Here is a 16,763-nt window from a genome sequence, read left to right as displayed (position 1 = left end):
GGAGGGCAATGGCGAATTGGGTTATTGCACACGCTCCCTTCATGGAGTTGGGGTTCCATAACGGAAATATGCGCATGTACGCAAGAAGGGGCCAATAGGATCTTGGTTGCTCGTGTTTGGCTCTGCCCACCTCCTTTGCTTGTTCTGCCCACTATGACTCATTTGTTCCGGTTTGAAACGATGGGCTGTGGTCTATCTTGGTTTAGTTATAACAATCTTTGCTAACACGTCAGTCTGTGGCAGACTTGCCTGAAAGACCCACGTCGCCATCTGCTGACTGGAGAGTTTAACGCAGTTGAGGGAATGTTTTTTATTTTCAGACAAAAAGTTTATAATTTTCAAGAATAATAATATATGACCCTCATACTTTGACCCTCTCTCTCACTCTCTCTGACCCTCTCTCTCCCGCTCTCTTTGACCCTCTCTCTCTCTCTCTCTCTCTCTCTGACCCTCTCTCTGACCCACTCTATCCCTCTCTCGCTTACCCTCTCTCTCCCTCTCTCTCTGACCCTCTCTATCTGACCCTCTCTCTCCTTCCATATTATATGACCCTCATACTTTGACTCTCTCTCTCTCTCTCTCTCTCTCTCTCTCTCTCTCTCTCTCTCTCTCTCTCTCTCTCTCTCTCTCTCTCTCTCTCTCTCTCTCTCTCTCTCTCTCTCTCAAATTCAAGCTGCTTTATTGGCATGAAAAACATTGTGTCAATATTGCCAAAGCAACAATGTATACAATATAAATTGTAATACAATTATAAACAATAACAGATAATATTATAAAATGGCAGTAAATAATAATAAAACATTTTATATAAAAATAATAACAATAAAATAGTAGTAAAATTATAGTAAAATAGTAGAATGTAATAAATATAAAAATATAAATATGGAAAATGAATCTATAACTAACTTATAACTAAATAACGGTCATCTTCACCATTACATCAGTACTACAACTACTATCGTCATTACTACTACTACTACCACCACCATCACTAAACTGCTATCATTACCATTACCACCCATACCACTATTATTTGGAATGATAAACAACAATAATAATAGTAATAATAGTAATAATAAGTAAGTTACTGCTTTCTATGCAGATGTTATTATTCAGTGTCCCTCAGGCTATGGCAGGCAAATACATATTTGGCTGCAAGAGGAGCCATTGCTCCTTCGCCCATGAGTATTTTTAGTTTTTCCTCTGGGTTTAATAAGTTCAAATTTGGAATGAATGTAGTCATTTCTGTGAATAAGGAATCTCTTTGTGAGGAATATTTATCACAGTAAAGGAGAAAGTGCATCTCTGTCTCTACCTCCCCTGTCGTGCAGTGACCATGTCTTTTTATGTCTGCCGGATTCTATTGCCAATCGGTGGTCACTCAGCCTGTACTTGGTAAGGATCTGTCTCTGCTTCATATCTCTGACAGAGTAGAGATAATCAGCCAATTCATATTCTCTGTTTAGGGTCAGATAGCAATTTAGTCGGCTTTGGGATTTTGTTTCGTTTTTCCAATGTTGTAAATATGAGTCCTTTGATTGGTTCATGATTTTGGTTATTTGAATTATTTCTTTTGAAGCAGTGCTGGTGTCAGCTTGGTTGGTGAGGTCCAACACCAGCTGACTGAGAGGGCTCGTTTCTGGGCTTAGCTCTTGGGTTTGAAGTGCTTTAAATTGCAGACTTGAATTTGGACTTGAATTTAGATGTAGCCAAAATTTGAATGATCTTTTCTGTATTTTCATTATTACTGGAAAGCGGCCCAATTCTGCCCTACATGCATTAGTTGGTGTATTTCTCTGGACTTGTAGGATTTTCCGACAGAATTCTGCATGTAGGGCTTCAATTGGATGTTTGTCCCACATTTTAAAGTCCAGTTTATTGAATGGCCCCCAAACCTCACTTCCGTAAAGAGCTATTGGTAGGATTACACTGTCTCTCTCTCTCTCTCTCTCTGACCCACTCTATCCCTCTCTCTCTTACCCACTCTATCCCTCTCTCTCCCTCTCTCTCTGACCCTCTCTATCTGACCCTCTCTCTCTGACCCTCTCTATCTGACCCTCTCTCCCCTCTTTCTTTCACCCTCTCTCTCCCTCTACCTTCCTCTCCCTTTGACCCTCTCTCTCCCTCTCTCTCTGACCCTCTCTCTCCCTCTCTCTCTGACCCTCTCTCTCCCTCTCTGTCTGACCCTCTCTCTCTCTCTTTGACCCTCTCTCTCTCTCTCTCTCTCTCTCTTTGACCCACTCTATCCTCTCTCTCTGACCCTCTCTCTCCCTCTCTCACCCTCTCTATCCCCCTCTCTCTTTGACCCTCTCTACCCCTTTCTCTTTGACCCTCTCTCTCTGACCCTCTCCCTCTACCTTCCTCTCCCTTTAACCCTCTCTCTCCCTCTCTCTTTGACCCTCTCTCTCCCTCTCTCTCTGACCCTCTCTCTCCCTCTCTGTCTGACCCTCTCTCTCTCTCTTTGACCCTCTCTCTCTCTCTTTGACCCACTCTATCCTCTCTCTCTGACCCTCTCTCTCCCTCTCTCACCCTCTCTATCCCCCTCTCTCTTTGACCCTCTCTACCCCTTTCTCTTTGACCCTCTCTCTCTGACCCTCTCCCTCTACCTTCCTCTCCCTTTAACCCTCTCTCTCCCTCTCTCTTTGACCCTCTCTCTCCCTCCCTCTCTGACCCTCTCTCCCCCTCTCTTTGACCCTCTCCCTCTCTCTCTGACCCTCTCTCTCCCTCTACCTCCTTCTCTCTCTGACCCTCTCTCTCCCTCACTCTCTGACCCTCTCTCTCCCTCTACCTCCCTCTCTCTTTGACCCTCTCTCTCCCTCTCTCTCTGACCCTCTCTCTCCCTCTACCTCCCTCTCTCTGACCCTCTCCCTCCCTCTCTCTCTGACCCTCTCTCTCCCTCTACCTCCCTCTTTCTTTGACCCTCTCTATCCAGAGAGAGAGGGTCAAGGAGAGAGGGTCAAAGGGAGAGTGATAGAGCGGGTCAGAGAGAGAGAGGGAGAGAGAGGGTCAAATCCTGCCACAACCTGAGGGACAGCCAGTGAAAAGTGCAATGTAATGTCGATAATATTTCCTATCTTGTTTTGTTTTGTCTTTCATACTATGTCATGTGTCTTCAGTCATGTTGACACTGGTCTACTACCATTGCTTTAATGTATTGTTATTATTCTCATTCATATTGTTGTTGTAGTTGTTGTTAATGGTAATCCCATTCCCACTACTACTATTATAATTGCTGTTGGTCCCACCATTTATTTATTTATATATTTTCTATATGTATACTTTGACAATGTAAGTAATAATGAACTTGCAAGGTCAATAAAGTGAATTGAATTGAGAGAGAGGGTCAAAGAGAGAGAGAGAGGGTCAAATAGAGAGGGAGAGTAGAATGTAATAAATATAAAAATGAAAACTGTGGCTCAGTTGGTAGAGCATGGTGTTTGTAACGCCAGGGTTGTGGGTTCGATTCCCACGGGGGGCCAATACAACAACAAAAAATGCATGAAATGCATGCAATCACTACTGTAAGTCGCTCTCGATAAGAGCGTCTGCTAAATGACTAAAATGTAAATGTCAAAGAGAGAGAGACAGAGAGAGGAATATAGGATAATATTTAGCAGATACAGCCTAAATGTTTCAAATGATCAATTTGAACTTGGAGGTTCCTTTCATATAATGTGATATAATATTATTCTTGGAAATAAAATAAAACCAATCATTGAAATTGTTTAAACTTTTTGTTATAAAATAAAACATTCCCTCAACTGCGTTTCCCACTCCAATCAGCAGAGGGCGCTGTGGGTCTTTCAGGCAAGTCTGCCAGAATGTGACGTGTGGTGAACTGGACTCTTCTTTAAACAACAACAGCTAGTCGGTCGTCACTAGTTACCACAGTCACAAAGTCATAATTATGGCTAAACCTCGCCCATTTCTACAACTTCTATTCTTAAAATGTGATTTTAAAACCTAACCTTAACCACATTGCTAACCCTAACCTTAAATGAAGAAAAAAATTAAATCTTTGTTTTCATACATGTTTACGACAGCCAATGTTTACTTTGTGGCTGTGGTAACTAGTGACAACCCAGCTAGACAGCCATGTTATTTTATAGTTAAATGACAGTGGTCAGGCACTTCGGTAGCTTGCTAGCTGAAACATTGCAGCTCTTTAGACGCGTTCGTGTATATTGTCCACTGTGTTTTAAACATACTTCTGTCGTCTAGCTAGTTATCCCATTTAATTTCATATTTACGTTGTTGTTATTAGTCAGCTAACGTAGCTGGCTGGTTAAGTTCACTAGCCTAGCTAGCTAACTGTTAGCTAACATCCCCGACCATGAGTTCACTAAGCTACTCTCCTCCTGCTAAAGAAGAGGAGATCTGCTGGACGGAGAAAGAGGGTCTGGGGCTGAACGTTGTTGTGAAAGAGGAGAAGGAAGAGGAGGATGTCACAGTAACAAAAGTAGAGGATGAGGATGTTTCAGTGAAGGAAGAGAAAGAGGAGGGAGAGATAACTGTCATATTGGAAGAAGAGGAAGAGGAGGATATTGGACATCTGATTAAGCCCAGTAAGTTACTTACTGTCTTAAAACAGAAGCACAATGCAGTTGTTGAACTAAAGGGCAACGTCACACAGTAACATTTACACTCCCACTATCAAATCAATATTTATTATGCAGCACATTTCAGACATGGAATGCAACAGTGCATTACAGGAATTAAAAACGAATGAAAAAAAATATATATATATATTTACTACAAAACAAACAGAGGATAAAAAAACAAAAGAGTAACAATAAAAACACAACTACTTTAAAGGAAAAGCAAAGCTAAAAAGGTGTTTTAAGATCTCTTTTAAATATGTTCACAGTTTTGGCTCCCCTCAGGTTCTCTGACAGGCTATTCCAGAGGCTGGGGGTATAGTAACTAAAGGCTGCCTCTCCATGCCTCTTGGTCCCCCTCAGGTTCTCTGACAGACTATTCCAGAAGCTGGGGGTATAGTAACTAAAGGCTGCCTCTCCATGCCTCTTGGTCCCCCTCAGGTTCTCTGACTGACTATTCCAGAAGCTGGGGGTATAGTAACTAAAGGCTGCCTCTCCATGCCTCTTGGTCCCCCTCAGGTTCTCTGACTGACTATTCCAGAGGCTGGGGTATAGTAACTAAAGGCTGCCTCTCCATGCCTCTTGGTCCCCCTCAGGTTCTCTGACTATTCCAGAGGCTGGGGGTATAGTAACTAAAGGCTGCCTCTCCATGCCTCTTGGTCCCCCTCAGGTTCTCTGACTGACTATTCCAGAGGCTGGGGTATAGTAACTAAAGGCTGCCTCTCCATGCCTCTTGGTCCTAGGCTTTGGGATTATAAAAACACCCATATCTTCTTTTTATAATCAGAGCCAAGTCTTGCTATGTCAACCCTTCTTCTTCTTCATTTGACTTTTCACATGAAGAAGCTGTATTGATGCCTTTCACAGGTCAGTGTGGTTTTGCACATTTTGGTCACTCCCCCCTAAAGGATCCTACACCAGGCCATCCCACTACTTTGGCCCTAAAGGATCCTACACCAGGCCATCCCACTACTTTGGCCCTAAAGGATCCTACACCAGGCCATCCCACTACTTTGACCCTAAAGGATCCTACACCAGGCCATCTCACTACTTTAGCCCTAAAGGATCCTACACCAGGCCATCCCACTACTTTGACCCTAAAGGATCCTACACCAGGCCACCCCACTACTTTGGCCCTAAAGGATCCTACACCAGGCCATCCCACTACTTTGGCCCTAAAGGATCCTACACCAGGCCATCCCACTACTTTGGCCCTAAAGGATCCTACACCAGGCCATCCCACTACTTTGGCCCTAAAGGATCCTACACCAGGCCATCTCACTACTTTAGCCCTAAAGGATCCTACACCAGGCCATCCCACTACTTTGACCCTAAAGGATCCTACACCAGGCCACCCCACTACTTTGGCCCTAAAGGATCCTACACCAGGCCATCCCACTACTTTGGCCCTAAAGGATCCTACACCAGGCCATCCCACTACTTTGGCCCTAAAGGATCCTACACCAGGCCATCCCACTACTTTAGCCCTAAAGGATCCTACACCAGGCCAACCCACTACTTTGACCCTAAAGGATCCTACACCAGGCCACCCCACTACTTTGGCCCTAAAGGATCCTACACCAGGCCATCCCACTACTTTGGCCCTAAAGGATCCTACACCAGGCCATCCCACTACTTTGGCCCTAAAGGATCCTACACCAGGCCATCCCACTACTTTGGCCCTAAAGGATCCTACACCAGGCCAACCCACTACTTTGACCCTAAAGGATCCTACACCAGGCCATCTACCTGGGGGGATGGAACCCCGTCTCTCAAAACAATAAAGAAAGGCTCGGGAAGAGAGAATCTTTCAGCTGTCCTTTTGCATTTATTGATGGGAAGAAGATTGATTTCCAGGACATTAAGTGAATGTCTCAGTCTGACTTGAGAGTACTGACTGACTTAAACGCTGTGTTCTCAGGTATATTGCTACAATCAATTGAAATCGTTTTGGTCCTACTCTTTGTAAGTCAAATGAAAACGCTACCAATTAGCTAAATTATTCCTGAGTAAGTCCATTGTCATTATTACATTCACACTGTTTTCTATCACCCGGTTCTTAAATGTTGTGAAAACGGGATTCATCATATTGATCACAACTACCTCGGTTTACAGCCTGGTCTCACAGACTAGACGTAACATAATCTCCCTTAAACATTTCCAAATATATATATATTTTCTGTAGTGCTTTGATCAGTTATTATTTTTTAAACATGATTTGAAGATTTACATATAAAATTGTTATATGGTTTTTAGTTAAGGTAAGACAGACTGACATGATTAAATAAAAAACATATAATTATATTTCAATCTGTATGTATCTAGACAAGTCAGTTAAGAACAAGTTCTTATTTACAATAAGGGCCGACCAGAAGGCAAAATGCTTCCTGTGTGCATGGGGGCTGGGATTAAACATAAATGAAATAAAAATATAGGAGTAAACACACATCACGACAAGAGAGACAACACAACACTACATAAAGAGAGACCTAAGATGACATGGTAGAATGACAGCATGGTAGCAACACAACATGACAACAACATGGTAGTAGCACAAAACATGGTACAAACATTATTGGGCACAGACAACAGCACAAAGGGCAAGAAGGTAGAGACAACAATACATCACGCTTAGCAGCCACAACTGTCAGTAAGAGTGTCCATGATTTTGTGTGTGTGTAGTGGGGGAAAAAAGTATTTGATCCCCTGCTGATTTTGTATGTTTGCCCACTGACAAAGAAATGATCAGTCTATAATTTTAATAGTAGGTTTATTTGAACAGTGAGAGACAGAATAACAACAAAAAAATCCTGAAAAACGCATGTCAAAAATGTTATAAATTGATTTGCATTTTAATGAGGGAAATAAGTATTTGACCCCTCTGCAAAACATGACTTAGTACTTGGTGGCAAAACCCTTGTTGGCAATCACAGAGGTCAGACGTTTCTTGTAGTTGGCCACCAGGTTTGCACACATCTCAGGAGGGATTTTGTCCCACTCCTCTTTGCAGATCTTCTCCAAGTCATTAAGGTTTCGAGGCTGACGTTTGGCAACTCGAACCTTCAGCTCCCTCCACAGATTTTCTATGGGATTAAGGTCAATCCAGGACCTTAATGTGCTTCTTTTTGAGCCACTCCTTTGTTGCCTTGGCCGTGTGTTTTGGGTCATTGTCATGCTGGAATACCCATCCAGGACCCATTTTCAATGCCCTGGCTGAGGGAAGGAGGTTCTCACCCAAGATTTGACGGTACATGGCCCCGTCCATCGTCCCTTTGATGCGGTGAAGTTGTCCTGTCCCCTTAGCAGAAAAACATCCCCAAAGCATAATGTTTCCACCTCCATGTTCCACCTCCATGTTTGATGGTGTTCTTAGGCAGCGTTCCTCCTCCTCCAAACACGGAGAGTTGAGTTGATGTCAAAGAGCTCCATTTTGGTCTCATCTGACCACAACACTTTCACCAGTTGTCCTCTGAGTCATTCAGATGTTCATTGGCAAACTTCAGAGGGGCATGTATTCTTGAGCAGGGGGACCTTCCGGGCACTGCAGGATTTCAGTCCTTCACGGCGTAGTGTGTTACCAATTGTTTTCTTGGTGACTATGGTCCCAGCTGCCTTGAGATCATTGACAAGATCCTCCCGTGTAGTTCTGGGCTGATTCCTCACCGTTCTCATAATCATTGCAACTCCACGAGGTGAGATCTTGCATGGAGTCCCAGGCCAAGGGATATTGACAGTTCTTTTGTGTTTCTTCCATTTGCGAATATTCGCACCAAATGTTGCCACCTTCTCACCAAGCTGCTTGGCGATGGTCTTGTAGCCCATTCCAGCCTTGTGTAGGTCTACAATCTTGTCCCTGACATCCTTGGAGAGCTCTTTGGTCTTGGCCATGGTGGAGAGTTTGGAATCTGATTGATTGATTGCTTCTGTGGACAGGTGTCTTTTATACAGGTAACAAACTGAGATTAGGAGCATTCCCTTTAAGAGTGTGCTCCTAATCTCAGCTCGTTACCTGTATAAAAGACACCTGGGAGCCAGAAATCTTTCTGATTGAGAGGGGGTCAAATACTTATTTCCCTCATTAAAATGCAAATCAATTTATAACCTTTCTGACATGCGTTTTTCTGGATATGTTTGTTGTTATTCTGTCTCTCACTGTTCAAATAAACCTACCTTTAAAATTATAGACTGATCCTTTCTTTGTCAGTGGGCAAACGTGCAAAATCAGCAGGGGATCAAATACTTTTTCCCCCCACTGTATATATATATGGTTTTTAGGTAAGACAGACTGATATAATACATATACACTACCGGTCAAAAGTTTTAGAACACCTACTCATTCCAGGGTTTTTCTTTATTTTTACAATTTTCTACATTGTAGAATAATAGTGAAGAAATCAAAACTATGAAATAACACATGGATTCATGTAGTAACCGAAAGAGTGTTAAACAAATCAAAATATATTTTATATTTGAGAATCTTCAAACAGCCAGCCCTTGCTTTGATGACAGCGTTGCACACTCTGTTCTGTGTTGTTTTTTGTCGCACTGCTTTGATTTGTCTTGGCCAGGTCACAGTTGTAAATGAGAACATGTTCTCAACTGGCCTACCTGGTTAAATAAAGGTGAAATTTAGAAAAATAAATATAACATCTATAAACTCTGAGCACTGGTTATTAGTTCTGTTAGGTACTGTTCTATAAACTGTGGCCACCGGTTATTAGTTAATGTTCTATAAACTGTGGCCACCGGTTATTAGTTAATGTTCTATAAACTGTGGCCACCGGTTATTAGTTCTATTAGTTAATGTTCTATAAACTGTGGCCACCGGTTATTAGTTCTATTAGTTAATGTTCTATAAACTCTGAGCACTGGTTATTAGTTCTATTAGTTAATGTTCTATAAACTGTGGCCACCGGTTATTAGTTAATGTTCTATAAACTGTGGCCACCGGTTATTAGTTCTATTAGTTAATGTTCTATAAACTGTGGCCACCGGTTATTAGTTCTATTAGTTAATGTTCTATAAACTGTGGCCACCGGTTATTAGTTCTATTAGTTAATGTTCTATAAACTGTGGCCACCGGTTATTAGTTCTATTAGTTAATGTTCTATAAACTGTGGCCACCGGTTATTAGTTCTATTAGTTAATGTTCTATGAACTGTGACCACCGGTTATTAGTTAATGTTCTATAAACTATGGCCACCGGTTATTAGTTCTATTAGTTAATGTTCTATAAACTGTGGCCACCGGTTATTAGTTCTATTAGTTAATGTTCTATGAACTGTGACCACCGGTTATTAGTTAATGTTCTATAAACTATGATCACCGGTTATTAGTTCTATTAGTTAATGTTCTATGAACTGTGGCCACCGGTTATTAGTTCTATTAGTTAATGTTCTATGAACTGTGACCACCGGTTATTAGTTAATGTTCTATAAACTATGATCACCGGTTATTAGTTCTATTAGTTAATGTTCTATGAACTGTGGCCACCGGTTATTAGTTCTATTAGTTACTGTTCTATAAACTCTGACCACCAGTTATTAGTTCTATTAGTTACTGTTCTATAAACTCTGGCAACCGGTTATTAGTTGATGTTCTATAAACTATGACCACCGGTTATTAGTTCTATTAGTTAATGTTCTATGAACTGTTGCCACCGGTTATTAGTTCTATTAGTTAATGTTCTATAATCTGTGGCCACCGATTATTAGTTAATGTTCTATAAACTATGACCACCGGTTATTAGTTCTATTAGTTAATGTTCTATGAACTGTTGCCACCGGTTATTAGTTCTATTAGTTAATGTTCTATAAACTGTGGCCACCGGTTATTAGTTAATGTTCTATAAACTGTGGCCACCGGTTATTAGTTCTATTAGTTAATGTTCTATAAACTGTGGCCACCGGTTATTAGTTCTATTAGTTACTGTTCTATAAACTCTGACCACCAGTTTATTAGTTCTATTAGTTACTGTTCTATAAACTCTGGCCACCGGTTATTAGTTAATGTTCTATAAACTATGACAACCGGTTATTAGTTCAATTAGTTACTGTTCTATAAACTCTGGCCACCGGATATTAGTTAATGTTCTATAAACTATGACCACCGGTTATTAGTTCAATTAGTTAATGTTCTATAAACTCTGACCACCGGTTATTAGTTCTATTAGTTAATGTTCTATAAACTGGCCACCTGTTATTAGTTCTATTAGTTAATGTTCTATAAACTCTGACCACCAGTTATTAGTTCTATTAGTTACTGTTCTATCAACTCTGGCCACCGGTTATTAGTTAATGTTTTATAAACTGTGACCACCGGTTATTAGTTCAATTAGTTACTGTTCTATAAACTGTGGCCACCGGTTATTAGTTAATGTTCTATAAACTGTGACCACCGGTTATTAGTTAATGTTCTATAAACTCTGGCCACCGGTTATTAGTTAATGTTCTATAAACTGTGGCCACCGGTTATTAGTTCTATTAGTTAATGCTATATAAACTGTGACCACTGGTTATTAGTTAATGTTCTATGAACTGTGACCACCGGTTATTAGTTAATGTTCTATGAACTGTGACCACCGGTTATTAGTTAATGTTCTATAAACTGTGGGAACCGGTTATTAGTTCTATTAGTTACTGTTCTATAAACTGTGGCCACCGGTTATTAGTTCTATTAGTTAATGTTCTATAAACTGTGGCCACCGGTTATTAGTTCGATTAGTTACTGTTCTATAAACTGTGGCCACCGGTTATTAGTTCAATTAGTTAATGTTCTATAAACTGTTGCCACCGGTTATTAGTTCTATTAGTTACTGTTCTATAAACTCTGACCACCGGTTATTAGTTAATGTTCTATAAACTATGACCACCGGTTATTAGTTAATGTTCTATGAACTGTGGCCACCGGTTATTAGTTAATGTTCTATGAACTGTTGCCACCGGTTATTAGTTCTATTAGTTCATGTTCTATAAACTGTGGCCACCGGTTATTAGTTCTATTAGTTCATATTCTATAAACAGTGGCCACCTGTTATTAGTTAATGTTCTATAAACTGTTGCCACCGGTTATTAGTTCTATTAGTTCATATTCTATAAACTGTGGCCACCTGTTATTTGTTAATGTTCTATAAACTGTGGCCACCGGTTATTAGTTAATGTTCTATAAACTGTGACCACCGGTTATTAGTTAATGTTCTATGAACTTTGACCACCGGTTATTAGTTAATGTTCTATGAACTTTGACCACCGGTTATTAGTTAATGTTCTATAAACTCTGGCCACCGATTATTAGTTAATGTTCTATAAACTGTGGCCACCGGTTATTAGTTCTATTAGTTAATGTTCTATAAACTGTGGCCACCGGTTATTAGTTCTATTAGTTAATGTTCTATAAACTGTGGCCACCGGTTATTAGTTCTATTAGTTAATGTTCTATAAACTGTGGCCATCGGTTATTAGTTCTATTACTTAATGTTCTATAAACTGTGGCCACCGGTTATTAGTTCTATTAGTTAATGTTCTATAAACTGTGGCCACCGGTTATTAGTTCTATTAGTTAATGTTCTATAAACTGTGGCCACCGGTTATTAGTTCTATTACTTAATGTTCTATAAACTGTGGCCACCGGTTATTAGTTCTATTAGTTAATGTTCTATAAACTGTGGCCACCGGTTATTAGTTCTATTAGTTAATGTTCTATAAACTGTGGCCACCGGTTATTAGTTCTATTACTTAATGTTCTATAAACTGTGGCCACCGGTTATTAGTTCTATTAGTTACTGTTCTATAAACTCTGACCACCGGTTATTAGTTCTATTAGTTAATGTTCTATAAACTGTGACCACCGGTTATTAGTTCTATTAGTTAATGTTCTATAAACTCTGACCACCGGTTATTAGTTAATGTTCTATAAACTGTGACCACCTGTTCTTAGTTCAATTAGTTAATGTTCTATAAACTGTGGCCACCGGTTATTAGTTCTATTAGTTACTGTTCTATAAACTCTGACCACTGGTTATTAGTTCTATTAGTTAATGTTCTATAAACTGTGACCACCGGTTATTAGTTTATGTTCTATAAACTGTGACAACCGGTTATTAGTTCTATTAGTTTATGTTCTATGAACTGTGGCCACCAGTTATTAGTTCTATTAGTTACTGTTCTATAAACTGTGGCCACCGGTTATTAGTTCAATTAGTTACTGTTCTATAAACTGTGGCCACCGGATATTAGTTCTATTAGTTAATGTTCTATAAACTGTGGCCACCGGTTATTAGTTCTATTAGTTAATGTTCTATAAACTCTGACCACCAGTTATTAGTTCTATTAGTTACTGTTCTATAAACTGTGGCCACCGGTTATTAGTTCAATTAGTTACTGTTCTATAAACTGTGGCCACCGGATATTAGTTCAATTAGTTACTGTTCTATAAACTGTGGCCACCGGATATTAGTTCTATTAGTTAATGTTCTATAAACTGTGGCCACCGGTTATTAGTTCTATTAGTTAATGTTCTATAAACTGTGGCCACCGGTTATTAGTTATATTAGTTAATGTTCTATAAACTGTGGCCACCGGTTATTAGTTCTATTAGTTACTGTTCTATAAACTGTGGCCACCGGTTATTAGTTCAATTAGTTACTGTTCTATAAACTGTGGCCACCGGATAATAGTTCTGTTAGTTAATGTTCTATAAACTGTGACCACCAGTTATTAGTTAATGTTCTATAAACTGTGGCCACCGGTTATTAGTTCTATTAGTTACTGCTCTATAAACTCTGACCACCAGTTATTAGTTAATGTTCTATAAACATGTGGCCACCGCTTATTAGTTCTATTTGTTACTGTTCTATAAACTGTGGCCACCAGTTATTAGTTCTATTACTTAATGTTCTATAAACTGTGGCCACTGGTTATTAGTTCAATTAGTTAATGTTCTATAAACTGTGGCCACCGGTTATTAGTTCAATTAGTTAATGTTCTATAAACTGTGGCCACCGGTTATTAGTTCTATTAGTTAATGTTCTATAAACTGTGGCCACCGGTTATTAGTTCTATTTGTTAATGTTCTATAAACTGTGGCCACTGGTTGTTAGTTCTATTAGTTAATGTTCTATAAACTGTGACCACCGGTTATTAGTTCTATTAGTTAATGTTCTATAAACTGTGGCCACCGGTTATTAGTTAATGTTCTATAAACTCTGGCCACCGGTTATTAGTTCTATTAGTTAATGTTCTAGAAACTGTGGCCACCCGTTATTAGTTCTATTAGTTAATGTTCTATAAACTGTGGCCACCGGTTATTAGTTAATGTTCTATAAACTCTGGCCACCGGTTATTAGTTCTATTAGTTAATGTTCTATAAACTGTGGCCACCGGTTATTAGTTCTATTTGTTAATGTTCTATAAACTGTGGCCACCGGTTATTAGTTCTATTTGTTAATGTTCTATAAACTCTGACCACCAGTTATTAGTTCTATTAGTTACTGTTCTATAAACTGTGGCTACCGGTTATTAGTTCTATTAGTTACTGTTCTATAAACTCTGACCACCAGTTATTAGTGCTATTAGTTAATGTTCTATAAACTGTGGCTACCGGTTATTAGTTCTATTAGTTAATGTTCTATAAACTGTGCCCACCGGTTATTAGTTAATGTTCTATAAATTGTGACCACCGGTTATTAGTTCTATTTGTTAATGTTCTATAAACTGTGGCCACCCGTTATTAGTTCTATTAGTTAATGTTCTATAAACTGTGGCCACCGGTTATTAGTTAATGTTCTATAAACTGTGGCCACCAGTTATTAGTTCTATTAGTTAATGTTCTATAAACTGTGGCCACCGGTTATTAGTTCAATTAGTTACTGTTCTATAAACTGTGGCCACCGGTTATTAGTTCAATTAGTTACTGTTCTATAAACTGTGGCCACCGGTTATTAGTTCCATTAGTTAATGTTCTAAAAACTGTAGCCACCGGTTATTAGTTCAATTAGTTAAATGTTCTATAAACTCTGGCCACCGGTTATTAGTTAATGTTCTATAAACTGTGGCCACCGGTTATTAGTTCTATTAGTTAATGTTCTATAAACTGTGACCACTGGTTATTAGTTAATGTTCTACACCCTCAGTAGCTTGACTCTGTTTAGATGTTCTATTCCTTTATCTGTTCTGCGTGTAGTTTTTGTTTGTCCACACTGCTGAATCTGTGTGATTTATCACCATTAGAGGGGGGCGGGGTTACTCGACAAGCCCATCTTTTAACCCCTCCTGCACATACTGTTGTTGTTTTACTGTTAAAAACTATTTTTTACAACAGCCACTTTCCTCAGCAACTAGTTCCCCGATCAATATTTTCATTGCCTGTGTATTTTGCAGTTACCTCATAGGAAGACTGTTTTATCATGTGGAGATTTAATTTAAGTCTCTCTGTTTTTAACCAAATATTATGGTTGTCTTTGGCAGGCGAGAGACCAGACTCTCACTCTGACAGTGGAAAGGGTCCTTCAGGGGAACGAGACCCAGAGACGGCCAAACCAGCGAGACCACACCACTGCTCCCAGTGTAATAAGAGTTTTAAGTGGTTATATAAGCTGAAAAGGCATGAGAAAATACACACAGGAGAGAAGTCTTTCCAATGCTCCCAGTGTGGAAAGAGTTTTACCCAGTTAGGGACCCTGAAAAGGCATGAGAGAGTACACACAGGAGAGAAGCCTTTCCAATGCTCCCAGTGTGGAAAGGGTTTTACACGATTAGGGACCCTGAAAAAGCATGAGAGAACACACCCAGGAGAGAAGCCTTTCCAATGCTCCCAGTGTGGAAAAGGTTTTACCAAGTTACGGAACCTGAAGGTGCATGAAAGGACACACACAGGGGAGAACTCTTACCATTGCTCTCTGTGTGGAAAGGATTTCACCAAATTCGGGAGCCTAAAAGTACATAAAAGAATACACACAGGAGAGAAATCTTTCCAATGTTCCCAGTGTGGAAAAGGTTTTACACGGTTAGGGCATCTGAAGGAACATAAAAGAATACACACAGGAGAGAGACCTTTTCAATGCTCCCAGTGTGGAAAAGGTTTTACCCTGTTAGGGAACCTGAATGTGCATGAAAAAACACACACAGGAGAAAAGCCTTTCCAATGCTCCCAGTGTGGAAAGAGCTTTACACAGTTAGGGAACCTGAAGGAGCATGAAAAGACACATACAGGGGAGACATCTTACCACTGCTCTCTGTGTGGAAAGGATTTTACACGGCTAGGGAACCTGAAAAGGCATGAGAGAATACACACACTCTTTCCAATGCGCCCAGTGAGGAACAGGAGTTGGAACCGGTTCAAGGAACAGAACCTAAAACCGGAAAAGAGCAAAACATTTGAGGAACAGTAACAGAACCGATAACAAAAGTGATCTCTACTGTTCAAGAACAGAACCGTTATTTTGAAAGCTTGGGAACCGGTTAATGTTATTTTAAAGTAATTGCCTAATGGAAATCTAACTTTTCAAAGTTCATATTTAGTTAAAGTCATACTCAAATAATGTCTACTCGTATTTTATACACCTGTGAGCAAAGCTTAATTAATGTTCTGTAAACTGTGTCCAACGGTTATTAGTGTTCTAATAGCAAAATCCACTCATTTGAAGTGGTGTCCACATACTGTTGACCATGTGGTGTACCTCATCAATGTTCCCATCAGTATTATTCCACCATGTCAGAGAAAACACATGTGCTGATTGTAAAACACATTTGATTAATGCAAACATTTTTTTCTGAATATAAGTAAAATGTGGAACGCCATTAGTGATCATTCATTATATACATACATTAATGTATTGTTACGTGTAGGAGCAGTATAGAGCTAGTCTGTTCATTATATACATCTATGTATTGTTACACCATGTAGGAGTAGTATAGAGCTAGTTGCTTATTTTGATGCTATCGGTTTGTTTAAATGACTGAATAAGAAATTGCCTTAAATGCAGATCTGTGGTAGATTTTAAATTTTTGTATTTTATTCTCACTCATTAAAAATCTTCACTAATCAATCAACACTTGCTTCTCTTTGTACGTCTCAATACATTATTGTTAGCTATTTAGTTAGATTAAATTTAAAAAACCTTTGTCTGGAAATTAAATGTATTTTCCATCAACTTCCAGGTCACTAGCT

The 16,763-nt window shown here is 39.5% G+C and overlaps 1 protein-coding gene across 1 annotated transcript; it reads left to right on the top strand.

Moving 5' to 3' along the window:
- Positions 1 to 4,092: 4,092 nt before the first annotated feature.
- LOC106593116 (zinc finger protein 239-like) lies at positions 4,093 to 16,645 on the top strand. The gene is made up of 2 exons (XM_045711546.1): positions 4,093 to 4,565; positions 15,062 to 16,645. Exons 1-2 carry the CDS (start codon positions 4,334 to 4,336, stop codon positions 15,982 to 15,984), a joined length of 1,155 nt encoding a protein of 384 aa, XP_045567502.1. The 5' UTR covers positions 4,093 to 4,333; the 3' UTR covers positions 15,985 to 16,645.
- The last annotated feature ends 118 nt before the right edge of the window (positions 16,646 to 16,763 follow it).

The sequence above is a fragment of the Salmo salar genome, chromosome ssa02 (assembly GCF_905237065.1).
Source record: "Salmo salar chromosome ssa02, Ssal_v3.1, whole genome shotgun sequence".
Classification (NCBI taxonomy): Eukaryota; Metazoa; Chordata; class Actinopteri; order Salmoniformes; family Salmonidae; genus Salmo; species Salmo salar.
The sequence above is the reverse complement of the archived record's forward strand: the minus strand, read 5'-3'. Positions and strand labels throughout refer to the sequence as shown.

Coding starts and splice junctions, on each gene's coding strand:
- LOC106593116 (XM_045711546.1), top strand. CDS start 4,334: ATGAGTTCACTAAGCTACTCTCCTCCTGCTAAAGAAGAGGAGATCTGC. Junction 4,566..15,061: donor TGGACATCTGATTAAGCCCA/GTAAGTTACTTA, acceptor TGTCTTTGGCAG/GCGAGAGACCAGACTCTCAC.